Below are 17,417 nucleotides of genomic sequence, written 5' to 3' on the forward strand. Positions count from 1 at the left end.
GAAGGGATAAAAGGAAAAAAGTGCGTGCCGGAGTACTCCTTTAAGAGTAGACTGTGTGAATCAGGCCTTCATGGTAGAATATCTGCTAGGAAACCACTGCTAAGGACAGGCAACAAGCAGAAGAGACTTGTTTGGGCTAAAGAACACAAGGAATGGACATTAGACCAGTGGAAATCTGTGCTTTGGTCTGATGAGTCCAAATGTGAGATCTTTGGTTCCAACCACCGTGTCTTTGTGCGACGCAGAAAAGGTGAACGGATGGACTTTACATGCCTGGTTCCCACCATGCAGCATGGAGAAGGAGGTGTGATGGTGTGGGGGGGCTTTGCTGGTGACACTGTTGGGGATTTATTCAAAATTGAAGGTATACTGAACCAGCATGGCTACCACAGCATCTTGTGGCATGCTATTCCATCCGGTTTGCGTTTAGTTGGACCATCATTTATTTTTCAACAGGACAATGACCCCAAACACACCTCCAGGCTGCGTAAGGGCTATTTGACCAAGAAGGAGAGTGATGGGGTGCTGCGCCAGATGACCTGGCCTCCACAGTCACCAGACCTGAATCCAATGAAGGCAAAAGGGCCAACAAATGCTAAGCATCTCTGGGAACTCCTTCAAGACTGTTGGAAGACCATTTCAGGTGACTACCTCTTGAAGCTCATCAAGAGAATTCCAAGAGTGTGCAAAGCAGTAATCAAATCAAAAGGTGGCTACTTTGAAGAACCTAGAATATGAGATATTTTCAGTTGTTTCACACTGTTTTGTTATGTCTAGAATTCCACATGTGTTAATTGATAGTTTTGATGCCTTCAGTGTGAATCTACAATTTTCATAGTCATGAAAATAAAGAAAACTCTTTGAATGAGAAGGTGTGTCCAAACTTTTGGTCTGTACTGCATATGTATATATACTGCATATATCCAGACACATACTAGCTCTGGAGAGACCAAAAGCACACTATTTTAATATACACCAAGGGAATAGAGGCAAATAGCTAAAATCAGCAGAAACTCTTCTGGCAGAAATTACATTGTTCAGATTTAGTATGGACAGGGACTGATGTTATTAATGGACATCTCTGTACAGTGTTGTGTAATGTGTTGGTGGTTTATAAGAACCTAGAAATAATGCATTGCCGAATCAATTCTCCAGGGTTGGACATTGCTTTTGCTAAACTTTTGAGACTAAATGTGAAATCAGTTCTTCAAATGTGGTCTATGAAACAGGAAATCGTGGAAGCTTCTTTGCTCATTTGTAGCTGTAACGCATTAATAAGTTCTCCCTACTTAAAACGTCAATACAGTGGTCCCTCAACATACGATAGTAATCCATTCCAAATGGACCATCGTTTGTTGAGGGATCCGTGCAATGTAAAGTATAGGACAGTGGTCTTCAACCTGCGGACCTCCAGAGGTTGCAAAACTATAACACCCAGCATGCCCGGACAACCGTTGGCTGTCCGGGCATGCTGGGAGTTGTAGTTTTGCAACATCTGGAGGTCCGCAGGTTGAAGGCCACTGGCATAGGAAGTTGTACTCACCTGTCCCCGCCGCTCCGGACCGTCACCACTCGTCACCACTGCCCTGGATGTCGCCCTCCATCGCTGTTGCCGTGTCCCCGTGGTGTCCCCCACGCTCCGGCAAGGCCTCTGCTTCCCCGGCATCTTCGCTCTCCGTCGCCGCTATCACGTTGCTACACATGCCGCTCCTATTGGATGATGGGACGGCATGCGCAGCGAGGTGATGACGACGATGTAGAGCGCCGACGATGGAGGGGATCCCGAAGAGGACATGCCGGAGCCTCGAGGACAGGTAAGTGATCGTCAGTGGACCACACGGGGCACCGTAAACGGCTATTTGGTGGCAGCTGAAGCAGTCTGTGCTGCCGGATAGCCGTTTATGCGATGGCCCCGACATACAAAAGCATTGTATGTTGATGCTGCCTTCAACATGCGATGGCCTCTGAGAGGCCATCGCATGTTGAAATTATCATATGTCGGGGCCATCGTAGGTCGGGGGTCACTGTAGTTGTATTCTCACAGCTCCAGTAGTAGCTCTGCAGGTTTGTGGCATGCTCTGTAAGCATAGGTAGATATCCCGTGTAAGTAAACATCATGGGCTCTTTATTAAATCATTCAGAACCATCCAAAATGATACAATATAAATAACTATGTTAAATTGTGCATGAAGAGGCAGAATGGGCAGTGGGCAAGGATTCAAAAGTAAAGACATAAACAGGCAGTATATTTACACATTAGAGATACAGGAGTTGACGTGGGCGCCATGTGCAGTCTCTGGAGGAAATAAGAGATCCCTAGGTATATATTTATATTTATAAACATCATATTATAACAAAATTCGACTTGTGACAGATCATGTAAATTTCTTTCACAGCTCACTTACAAGGAGACCTAAACTGTACGATCTCTGAGGACTCAATAAACGTCTAAGTAATGTTCATGAATTATGCAGTTAAGAAGGAAAGAGTCATTCTACTTCACTAAATGCTTTGATGAACGTCACATGCCTCGGGCCGAATTGACATTCAAACAAAATGTTTGTATCTAAGAAATCCTTGCTGCATAATGCATACCAGTCTCACAGGCACTGTATAAAAGACTTTTTTTCTCCACATCCTTTCACCTTGACTATTGGGTTAATGGTATATGTAGCTATCATTCTACAAAGAAGGCATGTACTTCAATATTACTTGTAATAGTATTTATACCCCATTTCATTTCAATCCATTGAATATGTGGAATTTTTTAAGGAGTTGTCCGATCTCTCTGTCATTGTGCTATACGCATCAAAATAAGTCAAAAATTTACAATATTTCAAAAATGCCCTGTTATGCCATTCTCCATGGGGAGGGGGCTACATCTGATCGTGACTTTCATGTATTCTGATCTTCAACTAACATTGCATAGACTGCATCCAGCATGCATTGCTGCGTAGCCTATGGGGAGTATGTTAGCGCCAACATACAGAATGTAGAACGGCCTATACCGCAATGTCGTCATAGAATGCTAAGTACGAGAAGATCAAGACATGGACCATTTCTACATACATCTGAGCTGATGTAAAAACAACATCAGCTGAGGCTAGAAGAGATGAAGATTGTGATCACGTGACCTGCTATGAGGACAGCACATACATCAAGCTTTTTTTTGGGAAGTGATATTCTAATACAGGGACTTAGTTTAGCCCCTTAAGGACCAAGCCCATTTTCAACTTAAGGACCAGGCCAATTTTAATTTTGCTTTTAAATTTTTTCCTCCTCGCCTTCTAAAATCCATAACTCTTTTATATTTCCATCTACAGACCCATATAAGGGCTTGTTTTTTCCGTCACCAATTGTACTTTGTAATGAAACCTCTCATTTTACCATAAAATGTACGGCGAGCCCAAAGGGAGGACATTTAAATGAAAACCACAATTTTGCACATTTTGGAGGGTTTTGTTTTTCCACTGTACACTTTACGGTAAAAATTATATGTGTTCTTTATTCTGTGGGTAAATATGATTAAAATGATACTCATGGCTAGATACCTTTATATTTTTGTACTGCTTAAAAAAAATCTAAAACTTTTTGTACAAAATCAGTAATCTAAAATTGCCCTCTTTTGACCTATAACTTTTTCATTTTTCTGTATATTGGGCGTTATGAGGGCTCATTTTTTTGTGCCGTCATCTGTACTTTTTATCGATACCACATTTGCATATATAAAACTTTTAGATCATTTTTTATTAATTTTTTTGGAATAAAATGGGACAAAAAAGCAACATTTTTGGACCTTTTTTTATTTTTTACTTTTATGCCGTTCACCATATGGGATCATTAACATCATATTTTTTTATACTTCTGACATTTACACACGCGGCGATACCAAATATGTTTAAAAAAAATGCTTATGCTTTTTGGTGGTAATATGGGAAAAACTAACAATTAGATTTTTTATTGGGGGAGGGGATTTTTCTACTTTTTTTTTTACACTTTTTACGTCCCCATAGGGGACTATCTATAGCAATCATTTGATTGCTAATTAGTCATTTGATTGCTGATCTGTACTTATCACGGCATCTGAGGGATTAATTGCGGACATCCGCGCGATCGCCATTACCAGTGGGTCCCCAGCTACTATCAGCCGTATCATACACAGGACGTAAATGTACGTCCTGGTGCGCGAAGTACCGCCAAACATCCGTGGTCGTTAAGGGGTTAATGAGAATTGTGAAGTGGAATTTTTTTGGGGGGGATTTAGACAGCCCCTTCTGTCTCTAACACATTTACATTTACCGTATTTATCGGCGTATAACACGCACTTTTTAGGCTAAAATTTTTAGCCTAAAGTCTGTGTGCGTGTTATACGCCGATACCCCCCCAGGAAAGGCAGGGGGAGAGAGGCTGTCGCTGCCCGCTTCTCTCCCCCCTGCCTTTCCTGGGGTTTAGAGCGCTGCTGTCGGCCCTTTTCACCCCCTGGTTATCGGCGCCGCTGCCCGTTCTGTCCCCCTGACTATCGGTGCCGGCGCCGATAGCCAGGGGGAGAGAAGCGGCGCCGACAGCCAGGGGGAGAGAAGGGGCAACTGCACCCATTGCCGGCGCCGCTGCCCCGTTGCCTCCTCCCATCCCCGGTGGCATAATTACCTGAGTCGGGTCCGCGCTGCTCCGCTGCTCCAGGCCTCCGTCGTTGCTATGCGCTGAACGGTGCGGCGCATGACGTCAGAGCGCCGCGCCGTGCATAGCAACGACGCTGGTCCCCAGCGTCGTTGCTATGCACAGCGCGGCGCTCTGACGTCATGCGCCGCGCTGTTCAGCGCATAGCAACGACGGAGGCCTGGAGCAGCGGAGCAGCGCGGACCCGAGCAGCGCGGACCCGACTCAGGCCTGGAGCAGCGCGGACCCGACTCAGGTAATTATGCCACCGAGGATGGGGGGAGGCAACGGGGCAGCGGCGCCGGCAATGGGTGCCGCTGCCCCTTCTCTCCCCCTGGCTGTCGGCGCCGCTTCTCTCCCCCTGGGGGAGAAAAGGGCCGACAGCAGCACTCTAGACCCCAGGAAAGGTGGGGGAGAGAAGCGGGCAGCGACGGCCTCTCTCCCCCTGCCTTTCCTTGGGGTATATCGGGGTATACACGCGCACACACGCACCCTCATTTTATCATGGATATTTGGGTAAAAAACTTTTTTTTACCCAAATATCCTTGGTAAAATGAGGGTGCGTGTTATAGGCCGGTGCGTGGTATACCCCGATAAATACGGTATATAGGGCCCTTAGTGTATTATCAGCCACTACAAATATTTATTTATTTATAACTTCTAGTGAGGTCAGGTAAGGACCCTAGAAGTCAAATTAGTGTACATCCATCCTACAACTGTCTGGGTTTTATACTTTATGCCAAAAATGTGCTAATAAATATTACAGTGTAACACATCCTGTTATTATTGTACACAATCTCTATTTTTGGGGAACACTAGCTTTAGGGCAAATAAAATACAATCGGTGCAATGTTTTAACATGTATCTTACATAAGGGCCCCAGATTTTAACCTTTCATTCTCTTAGGGGCCATTTATGTTTGAATCCCAAAGCAATAGCACTTGTAGTCCTACAGTATTGACATAACCACAAAAACAGGTTTAGACACATTTCTCCTAGACTACACTTAATTCAATGAAACAAAGAGATGCCATTGTGGTGAAAGGATAAAGAAGTCTTAAACAAATAGACATTTGTTGCATCATACATTTCATTACATCTCATTACATTCATTGACCACTGAATTAGTGGCTAATGAATGAATGTGATGGAGAATAACACAAAAAATAATCCAACACCAGATGATAAGGACCACTTTGCAGCTGAGGTATTTGCTCCTTATTAGTGTTGCTCACGAATATTCGCAATTCGAATTTTATTCGCGAATATCGCATATTCGCGAATTCGCGAATATTCGCGAATATAGCGCTATATATTCGTAATAACGAATATTCTTTTTTTTTTTTTTTTTCTTTTCACAGTACACATCACAGTGATCATCCCTCTCTGCTTCCAGTTTATGTGGTGTAAGAAGGCTCTAATACTACTGTGTGAGACTGGCGTGCGAATTTTCGTATATGCGAAATTTGCATATGCTAATTTTCGCATATGCGAAATTCCGTTTATGTTAATTTATTGTATATGCAAATTTTAGCATATGTCAATTTTCGCACCCGCGAATATTCGCATATGCGAAAATAAAACGAGAATATGCGAATATTCGCGAATATGACGTATATTCGCGAATATTCGCGAATTCGAATATGGCCTATGCCGCTCAACACTACTCCTTATTGAGAACTAGCAAAGTACCTGGTGTTGCCCAATCTTCCTACATAAATCTTGTGGAAGAGGAAAAGCATCAATGATGATCTTGTCCTCATATGCTGACCTCATATTGCGTCCTCAAATCACGTCTTCATATCATGTTTTCACATCTTGCCTTCATATCCCAACTTCAAATCGTGTCTTCATATCCCGTCCTCATTTCCTGGCCTCATATCCCGACCTCAAATTCCATCCTCATTTCCTGACCTCGTTTCCCATCCTCATATCTCGTCCTCATGTTCCAAACTCTTATCCAGATTGTAGGTCAAAATGTAAAATGGGCGTGGCTTTGCAGGGGGCTTGGCATGTGGGGGGGGGGGGATGTTGCTTGTAAGCCAGACTAACACATTCACCCCCAAATGCGGAGCTTGTGGAGGTGAGACTGAACTGAGATGAAGGAAATTATGGCTGGCAAGCTGGACCAATACATTTATCAGAAGATGAAGAGCCAAGACTTACATGGGACTTTAGACAAAAACCCTGACACTCACAAATGGGGGTAAGTTAAGGTTAATAGAAAAATACCTATACTTTTAGTTGACATATAAGTAACGCGTGTGCCAAGTTTAATCAAAATATCTCCAGCCATTTGGATGTGGTTCTACAACACACACATTTCAGATTTATTTACATACATATAGATTGCACATCTAGGTACTTCTTCATGGTGGTATTGTGAAGCATCTTCACAAGTGTTTTAGAGAGACATATGCATACTAACTGATGTTTTGTTGGTGTAGCAAGGACATAGCTGGTATGTGCATAGATAATCAAAGCAATGCAGAGTAAAATGGAGCTATAGAGGACAAGTGACACAGTCTAAGAAAGACGTCAACATTGGTCTTCTAAAACTGGAGTTTCATGATTTTCTGCATCCTGTCCTGTAACCTGACAGCTGCAGGGTGTGTACTTGTGAGCCTGCACTTAACAGGGACTCCACGTGACAGCTCGGCTCTTGTGTTTTCAGTGCAGACTAATAATTATCATCCTGGTGAAGTTGTTGCTGGATCTGTATTGTTATCTTCTTCCTCAGTGATAAATTACTGGGTTTATCTAGTTTTAACCCCTTAAGGACTCAGCCCATTTTGGCCTTAAGGACTCAGACAATTAAATTTTTACGTTTTCATTTTTTCCTCCTTGCCTTCTAAAAATCATAACTCTTTTATTTTCATCCACAGACTAGTATGAGGGCTTGTTTTTTGCGCGACCAGTTGTCCTTTGTAATGACATAACTCATTATATCATAAAATGTATGGCGCAACCAAAAAACACTATTTTTATGGGGAAATTAAAACGAAAAATGCAATTTTGCAAATTTTGGAAGGTTTCGTTTTCACACCGTACAATTTATGGTTAAAATGACATGTGTTCTTTATTCTGAGGGTCAATACGATTAAAATGATATCCATTATTACACACTTTTCTATTATTGTTGCGCTTAAAAAAAATCACAAACTTTTTAACCAAATTAGTACGTTTATAATCCCTTTATTTTGATGACCTCTAACTTTTTTATTTTTCCGTATAAGCGGTGGTATGAGGGCTCATTTTTTGCCTCATGATCTGTACTTTTCTACCACATTTGCATATAAAAAACTTTTAATACATTTTTTATAATTTTTTTTAAATAAAATGTATTAAAAAAGTAGCAATTTTGGACTTTTTTATTTTTCGTTCATGCCGTTCACCGTACGGGATCATTAACATTTTATTTTAATAGTTTGGATATTTACGCACGCGGCGATACCAAATATGTCTATAAAATTTATTTTTTACGCTTTTGGGGGGTAAAATAGGAAAGAACTGACGTTTTACTTTTTTATTGGGGGAGGGGATTTTTCACATTTTTTTTACTTTTACATTTTTTAAAATTTTTTTTTACACTTGAATAGTCCCCATAGGGGACTATTCATAGCAATACCATGATTGCTAATACTGATCTGTTCTATGTATAGTACATAGAACAGATCAGTGTTATCGGCGATCTTCTGCTCTGGTCTGCTCGATCTCAGACCAGAGCAGGAGATGCCGGGAGCCGGACGGAGGAAGGTGAGGGGACCTCCGTGCGGCGTTCTGAATGACCTACCCTTATGGAAATATCTTTTGTAATAAACATACAGAGTTATACAGAGTCACTACAACATTTAAAACATATTACCTACAGTTCTATAGAATCAAGCATCAGTGCAGGCTCAGGCATCCAATGGAACAGAACATTTTCTTTTTTCACATACCATATGACTCTGGGGTACAGGGCTGGTGCAAGGTTTTTTGCCACCCTAGGCAAAAGCTCATTTTGCCACCCCCTTGACTCTGCCCATTAGCCTGCCCTTTGACACACTTCACCTTACTACTGGGGTGACACACTGTAACAATCCTCCTCCTCATGCTGCTGGCTGAGCGAGTGGTTCGGATGCTGGTTGTCTAAATTTTTTGCGGAAGGCAGGGAAGTGCCCCCAATCAAGTGGGCGCTATAGGCGGCTGCCTATTTTACCTATAGGCAGAGCCGGCCCTGCTGGGGTATAGAGATGTATAGTAGAGCCCTGAATGCCATATTTGAGTACGTTCACACATGTAAAACCAGTGCCTGTGTAAAGCACCTTGGGAGCTTAAAGCATTACTATCAGGATGGCTGATAGTAGGATATGGATACTAAAAGTGCAGTCCCATTGCCCGAGACTAGCGCTGAAACCATGTGATCAGACGGACCACCAAAAATCCTGGATGTCCCATAGACTTGAATTTTCAATTGAGTTTTGGTGCTTGTCATGGGCAATGGGATTGCACTTTTAATTTAAAGGGGTATTCCAGGCCAAAACTTTTTTTTTATATGTCAACTGGTTCTGGAAAGTTAAACAGATTTGTAAATTACTTCTATTAAAAAATCTTAATCCTTCCAATAGTTATTAGCTTCTGAAGTTGAGTTGTTGTTTTCTGTCTAACTGCTCAATGATGATGTCACGTCCCGGGAGCTGTGCAGTTCCTATGAGGATATTCTCCCATCATGCACAGCTCCCGGGACGTGACATCATCATTGAGCAGTTAGACAGAAAACTTCAGAAGCTAATAACTATTGGAAGGATTAAGATTTTTTAATAGAAGTAATTTACAAATCTGTTTAACTTTCCGGAGCCAGTTGATATGTAAAAAAAAGTTTTTGCCTGGAATACCCCTTTAACCATATCCTGCCACCAGCCAAACTGAGGACAGATCTTTGTGTGCATGAGCTCCAAGCTGAATGATCGCTTAACTGTGTCACCCATGACTCCTCCATTAATAGAACATTAAATGATGTTCCTGTGTAAGGTTTTGCAGGAGCTGAATGACTGTAAATAAAATGTAGTAAGGAACCGGATTACTGATCGGTTCCATTAAACAGAAAGTTATGGTGTGGGACAGACTCTACTACTTTTAAAAGACTGTCTAAGAGCATTGAGAGAAAAAGGTTGTGTTCTATGTGACCAAGTGACAGCTAAAAGTGCCAATATGGCTGACAATGGCAGTGTTTATCATACAATATCTATTTCTTGTCCAAGAACAAAAGGTAGTAGATATCTCAAGAACAAATAGCTGAGCTTATTGAAGAATCATAGTACACAGCACCTAGGCAGACAGAAGGGCACTCAGCTTTTTTTTTCTGTTTGACTGAAGAGATACTTAAAGGGTTATCCACCATAAGGGGATTTTAGTACGTACCTTGTAGACAGTAATGTTCATGCTTAGGAAGGATCTGTGCTTGTCTTGGGGCTAAATGGCTATGTTGTGAGATTACCATAACACTGTGGCTAGCTTTTTGTGAACTGGTATTTCCTGTTTGAGTTTTCTTCTTTGCCTACAAATCCCATAATTCCATTTTCCTCCCTCCCACACATCAGCCACCGCACCCATTGAAACATAAATGAGCTGCCTCCATTCAAAAGACTTGTGTTTTTCAGTCAGAGTGCCTACAGCTGTTGCATTAGTTGCAGATTGATCCCTCCACCCATTGAAGCAGACAGGCTCCCTGTCATCAGCTGACTAGTGATGTCAGGTCTCAGCTGCATTGCAACCAGGAAAAAATCTGAGACAGCAGTCATTTTGTATGCTGTTAAAAATAAATATTGGGGTAAAAAATCACATAAGAATTGTGAGAAAACCATCACACACAGGTACAGACACTATATTATGATCTACACTAACTTTACAGCCCCTGTAGCATAGTCAAATAAAAAAAATCCTGGAATACCACTTTAAGTACAAACATAATAAAATAATGTTTTTTTTTTTTTTTTTTGCCAGGACAATGTCAAAACGACAACAATCCTTTCGCTCTGCTGGTATTTCAAGAAGTAAATCAGAAGGAACACTTATTGATTTGGATGGGCAAAGTGCACCTACAAGCAATCCAGGTAACATTACTATCTGGATCTCACATTTTTTTGTGGCAGGATACACTATGCAGCACATATGTTGGACTACAAATCCACCATTCTTATTTGATAAACCTTCAAACTAACTAATCTCATAAAGTTGACTTGTTAATTGTGTTATGGTTGTCTAAGGTGATTTTTAAACATTCTTGTAGAGAAATTATTAACTTTAGAAACATTCTACAATGTTTGCTCTTGAACATAAGAACCATCTACCATTAATGATTTACTTAACATAAGAGGTTTTCGTCAGCTTTTTCCCAGCCAGGCATAAAGACTGAGCCTAATATTGGAATAAAGATACAATTAATGGAAAACTGCCTGCGTCTTTACATCACTTTATTGGTAGCTAATACATTATGTTGTCTGGCACTACTTGGTGGATTTAGCCAAGACTGACTCAATATTATCCAAAAACTGCAAGAATTAATGCAAACAAAATCTACTAATCATGGCAAATTAATAAAGGGAAATTCATCCAATTTTTAATGAAACAAGGTAGTAAAAGAGGAAAAAAATGATATGTGCAAAGATAATGAACCTCATGACAACATTCTACTATGCCTATTATAGAATGGGCCTTCAGATTAAACTATTTATAACTTATTTTAGCCACCATAACTGGAAATCACATTGAAAGGGTTATTCCCATTTTGCTGGCCCCCTCCAGCATGTTTGTGGTTGATGGAGTCTAAAAACAGGCGAGGCGGTTGTTGAGTTGTTTTGTAACTATGTAACCCCTGGATGGGTGTGATACTGTTTAAAAAAAAAAAAAAGCCATGTTTTTATAAATTCATGACAATTCCCATAAAGTGTAAAGCTGTGAGCCTGTACCGTCTTCAGTTCCAGTGTTGAAAGACGCAGGCCACTCTTGATGGTACAGATACCAAGGCAACCGTACCACTCTCAGCAAAGTTCTGTGCTCCTTCGCCCAGTGTAATACAATTGCCTTGGCAGCATGGCCTGCATCTCTCCCCACTCTGGAACTGAAGATAGTATAGGCTCACAACTTTGAACTTTTACTTTAAAGTGTACCTGTCGTTAACAAAAATATTTTATATAATGTAGATAATACCATTGTACAGTGGGGCAAACAAAGTATTTAGTCAGCCACCAATTGTGCAAGTTCTCCCACTTAAAAAGATGAGAGAGGCCTGTAATTTTCATCATAGGTATACCTCAACTATGAGAGACATAGTGAGAGAAAAAAAAACATAAAATCACATTGTCAGATTTTTTAAGAATTTATTTCCAAATTATGGTGGAAAATAAGTATTTGGTCACCTATAAACAAGCAAGATTTCTGTCTTTCACAGACACATGTAACTTTTTCTTTAAGAGTCTCCTCTGTCGTCCACCCGTTACGTGTATTAATGGCACCTGTTTGAACTTGTTATCAGTATAAAAGACATCTGTCCACAACCTCAAACAGTCACACCCCAAACTTCACATGTCCAAGAGCAAAGAGCTGTCGAAGGACACCAGAAACAAAATTGTTGACCTGCACCAGGCTGGGAAGACTGAATCTGCAATAGGCAAGCAGCTTTGTGTGAAGAAATCAACTGTGGGAGCAATTAATAGAAAAGGGAAGACATAGAAGACCACTGAAAATCTCCCTCGATCTGGGGCTATACGCAGGATTTCACCTCATGGTGTCAACATGATCACAAGAACGGTGAGCAAAAATCCCAGAACCACATGGAGGGACCTAGTGAATGACCTGCAGAGAGCTGGGACCAATGTAACAAAGGCTACCAGTAACACACTATGCCGCCAGGGACTCATATATTGCAGTGCCAGATGTGTCCCCCTGCTTAAGCCAGTACATGTCTGGGCCCGTCTGAAGTTTGCTAGAGAGCATATGGATGATCCAGAAGAGTATTGGGAAAATGTCATGGTGAGATTAAACCAAAGTAGAACTTTTTGGTAAAAACTCAACTTGTTATGTTTGGAGGAGAAAGAATGCCGAGTTGCATCCAAATAACACAATACCTACTGTGAAGCATGGGGGTTAAAACATCATGCTTTTGGGCTGTTTTTCTGCAAAGCTGCAAGGACAACGGATCCGTATGAACTAAAGAATGAATGGGGCCATGTATCGTGAGATTTTGAGTGAAAATCCCCTTCCATCAGCAAGGGCATTGAAGATGAAACATAGCTGGGTCTTTCTGCGTGACAATGATCCCAAACATACCGCCCATGCAACAAAGGAGTGGCTTTGTAAGAAGCATTTCAAGGTCCTGGAGTGGCTTAGCCAGTCTCCAGATCTTAACTCCATAGAAAACCTTTGGAGGGTGTTGAAATTCCGTGTGGCCCAGCGACAGCCCCAAAACATCACTGCTCTAGAGGAGATCTGCATGGAGGAATGGGCCAAAATACCAGCAACAGTGTGTGAAAACCTTGTGAAGACTTACAGAAAACGTTTGACCTCTGTCATTGCCAACAAAGGGTATATAACAAAGTATTGAGATAAACTTTTGTTATTGACCAAATACTTATTTTCGACCATGATTTTGCTAATAAATTCTTAAAAAATCAGACAATGTGATTTTATGGATTTTTTTTCTCATTATGTCTCTTATAGTTGAGGTATACCTATGATGAAAATTACAGTCCTCTCATCTTTTTGAGTGGGAGAACTTGCACAATTGCTAACTAAATACTTTTTTGCCTGACTGTATGTATATTTGTAATATACATTGATAAAAAAAAATGTGTATACTGTATTTTTGAAAAATGCTGTCTCTGCAGCTATTGCTTGTGTGTCTCTATGGGGAGTCCAAATACAGTTAGGAAAAGACAAGCAGGGCTCTGTGCAGGCACCTGGCTTGTCAATCATCCTGATGTGTGAGCTGGGAGCTTGTCACAGAGCCTCAGTGCACAGAGCCCTGCTTGTCCTCCGTGCTAGGGATGAGCTAATCGAATCTGACAAATCCAAATTCCTTACAAATTTCTGGACAAATTTGATTCGCAGTGAATGTGAATATCACCGTGATTAGATCCAGCGAATCGCTTCATTAAACTCCATTAAGTGTGGTCCAGGCTCCAGGGCATCTAAAATGGTGGATCCACATGTGAAGACATGGAGCAAAGAATTCTGGGAAGGCGGGTAGACGGGATGACCCTTAATCACATGCAGCATGTAGCCTATCAGCAGCCAGCCACCCTTGTGATGTCACAGCCCTATATAATCGTCAGACATCTTGCAGACAGTTACTTAAGCCTTTTGTTGCAGAGAGAGAGAGAGAGAGAGAGTGAGAGAGAGAGAGAGACAGCAGTGTGTGTTACACAGAAAAGCATTTTTCAGTAGCGATTCACCTCCCAGTCACATCAACGTTCTGTTGCAGAGAGACAGGGACAGAGAGCAGTGTGTTTGGGTGTAGTACACAGCGACTGTGTGCTGCAGCACTGGTGTGTACAACAACTGAAAAGCTAATAGTAGCCAGCCAGTTAGGGTGAGCAGAGCACTAAAAGCATATTGTCCTCTATTAGGTGTAACCTGTGCGTTCATCTAAGTGGTGTACTATTTTCTTCCTGTTAAAATCTTAAGGGCCTAGATACTGTGAAAGGCCAGTCAAAAGTACACACCTGCTGGTGTTGTAGACAAATACTGTTTTAAGCATACTGGAGCGCATTGTCCTCCCCTCATAAGTGTATACCACATACGTACATCTAAGTCTTGTACCATTTTGTTCCTGTTAAAGTCTTAAGGGCCTAGATACTGTGAAAGGCCAGCCAAAAGTACATACCTGCTGGTGTTGTAGACAAATACTGCTTTAAGTGTAGTGAAGCGTATTTGTACTCCCCTAATATACGCACTAAGTGTGTCAGGCAGAAAAGTGCCAGGACATGCACAAAGGAGTGGCAGAGGCCTAAATTCATCAGTCAGAGGTCGCAGCAGACTAGGGGCGATTGGCAGCAGGAGTCGCAGCGAGAGGCCTGAGCTCCCGGTATCAGCTAGCGGTCGTGTCTCAACCAGCAACCCCTCGGCCGTCATCGATTGGTTAACACGGTCATCCACTTCATCTCAAGTGACATATGACACCCCCAGTAAACAGTCAGTTGGTTCCTCAGACACAACCCTCAGTTGGCATGGCCCGGGAGCAGTCCCTGCCCTCCCATATCGTCTGTCCTATGCTGTTCCCTGCCCCACAGAAGTATCTTATGCTGTAGGCTTAGCTCCACTATTTAGTGAGGACGAGCTACTAGAGGACAGTCAACAGCTACTGCCCAGCCAAGAAGTGAAGTAGACATCTGCTGCTTTCTCCACTAGGCGGACAAGCAGTGATGAGGAGAGTGGCATGGGAGGTGGTGTTGTGAGCTTTCCTTTCCTGGAGGTAGTGGAACAGGGGTTCCTTGAGTTGGCGGCTGTAGAAGTCAATCAGTGAGGACTGTTGGTGGGAAAATCAGCTACTCGGCAGTGTGGCAGTTTTTCATCAAGTATCCGGAGGATGTTAACCTGGCTACATGCAAGATCTGTCGGCAGAAGGTGACAGTGGAGCTGTAACTATGGTCAGGGACAATACATGTCCTTTATGACCTACTGGGTGAATGTGGTTCCTGCACAGCCACAACAGCAACTTGGACAGGTCACTCCGCTTCCGTCTCCACACTCTCAGGCCATTAGTCCTGTGACAGTGTGCGTCTCTGCCTCCTCATCCTCCACCTTGTCCTCAGCCTCCACTGCACAGATAAGTCTCAGTGACCTTCCAGCATACCATGTGTGCAGGGCACGGTGGTGTCACACTGTTCTTCACATGGTTTGACTTGGCGAACAGAGTCACACAGGGGAAGAACTGCTAAAAGTCATTCATGAAGAAATCGAATCATGGCCTACTCCACAAAAACTGGAGATGGGAACCATGGGGACCGACAATGGGAAGAACATCTTGTCTGCGCTGTGATAAGGAAGCCTAAGACGTGTACCCTGCATGACACACTTGTTCAGTCTGGTTGTCAAGCGGTTCCTGAAGTGTTCCCCCATCTGCAAGACATCCTAACAATGGGAAGGAAACTTAGCATGCACTTCAGCCACTCGTACCCCGCAAAGCACACCCTCCTTGAGCTGCAGCATCAGTACGGTATCCACCAACATAGTCTGCTATGCGACATTTCCACACGTTGGAATTCCACCCTCCATAAGTTGGACTGACTGTATGAACAGAGAAAAGCCATCACTGATTTCTTGATGATCCAAGTGGATACGGGGACTCCCCTGTGTAACTTCAATGTCAACCAGTGGCAGCTCATACGTGACACCTGCCGTTTGCTCAGGCCTTTTGAAGAAGCCACATTATTAGTCAGTCGCCAGGATTACGGGATAAAAAAACATCATCCCACTGCTTCATCTACTACAACACGTGTTGGAAACAATGGCTGGTCAGGGCACTGGAGACATGGCGCCTACATCTCACGCCCAAATGAGCCCTGTGGGGGTGGAACTGGAGGAGGAGGAGGGAGAAGGGCACAGTGGAGCACAGTTTAGGTTTTGCAAGATGGGCAGTTTTTCTAGTCATCTGACAGGACAGGAGGAGCACGAGCAGCTAGAGGGTTATGAGGAAGGTAAGACAGAGGACCCAGGATCTGTGGCTGCAACTAGCAGAGTTTTCCCTGGAAAAGCTGTCCTGCCCGGCCAGTAGTGTGCCATCAGAGCGGGTCTTTAGTGCGGCGGGGGCCATAGTAACCCCAAGGAGAACTCGTCTGTCAACGAAAAATGTGAAGAGAGTGAACTTTGTGAAGATGAATCAGGCAAGGATCAGCCAGGATTTCCAACCACCAATGCCTGATGCATCAGAGTAGATTGACCTTGGTGCCACACCAACACTTCACAAATATGGATAGTGCCAAACAGATTTAAGGTGCTGCTCCCCAGTTACAGACATTCCTCCACATCAGACCACAAGTTTGGATTGAGTATATGCATTACGTAAAACTTAACTTTTAATAATATTCTTAGGACAAAATATATGGACCCAAATTTTTTTTAAATCAAACGAAAGGAAAGGTGGGCAAAAAACACCATGTGCCACCTACACCACCAAGTATTGATGTGATGCAAAGACCTCTAAAAGGTGGAAGTGAACAAGGTATGGTCAATTGTAACTGGTGGGGGGTAAAAACTTCCTCTGTAAGGCCCTACTCTCGCATTATTAATTCCCTTCTTGGCAAGTGTTGCTCTCCCTAAAAAGGGTGGCCCCACACAGGAACCTCTCCCTATTTCCCCTACAAACACTGCCATTTTTGTCCAATGTATATAACAAATCTACATATGATGGTATTATCTTCATTATGTAAATAAAAGGTACGCTGAATAATGATGTTATAAAAGTACGAGTGTCCTAAACTATACAAATGTAATCACAGCACAGTATGGGCCTGAATTTTATACAACCACATTAAGCATTGCATCTTGTAATGTCAGCTAATAATGTAGAAATTGTGTTAACCTCCCGCTCAAACAGCAAAATATTTTACATTTGAGTTGTCTCATAAAAAAAGTTAGTTTTCCAGTCTGCCAAGTTTTAAGAAACCTTTTAATATTGAACTAATTACATTTCCTTGATTGGAAATCTAACCAATTACTGTATATACGGAATACCGAACATCAGTGATATCGAGAATTCGTTTTGAGCCTCTACAAATCAA

The 17,417-nt window shown here is 42.4% G+C and overlaps 1 protein-coding gene across 1 annotated transcript in view; it reads left to right on the plus strand.

Annotated features, from left to right (window-relative positions):
* The window catches only part of MACC1 (MET transcriptional regulator MACC1), a 56,401-nt gene that overhangs the window by 21,141 nt on the left and 17,843 nt on the right, over positions 1-17,417 (plus strand). The window contains exon 2 of the mRNA XM_056518391.1: positions 10,642-10,751. Coding sequence (XP_056374366.1) covers positions 10,646-10,751 — 106 coding nt within the window. The 5' untranslated portion in view covers positions 10,642-10,645. The remainder of the gene's footprint in view (positions 1-10,641; positions 10,752-17,417) is intronic.

The sequence above is a fragment of the Hyla sarda genome, chromosome 5, assembly GCF_029499605.1.
Source record: "Hyla sarda isolate aHylSar1 chromosome 5, aHylSar1.hap1, whole genome shotgun sequence".
NCBI lineage: Eukaryota > Metazoa > Chordata > Amphibia > Anura > Hylidae > Hyla > Hyla sarda.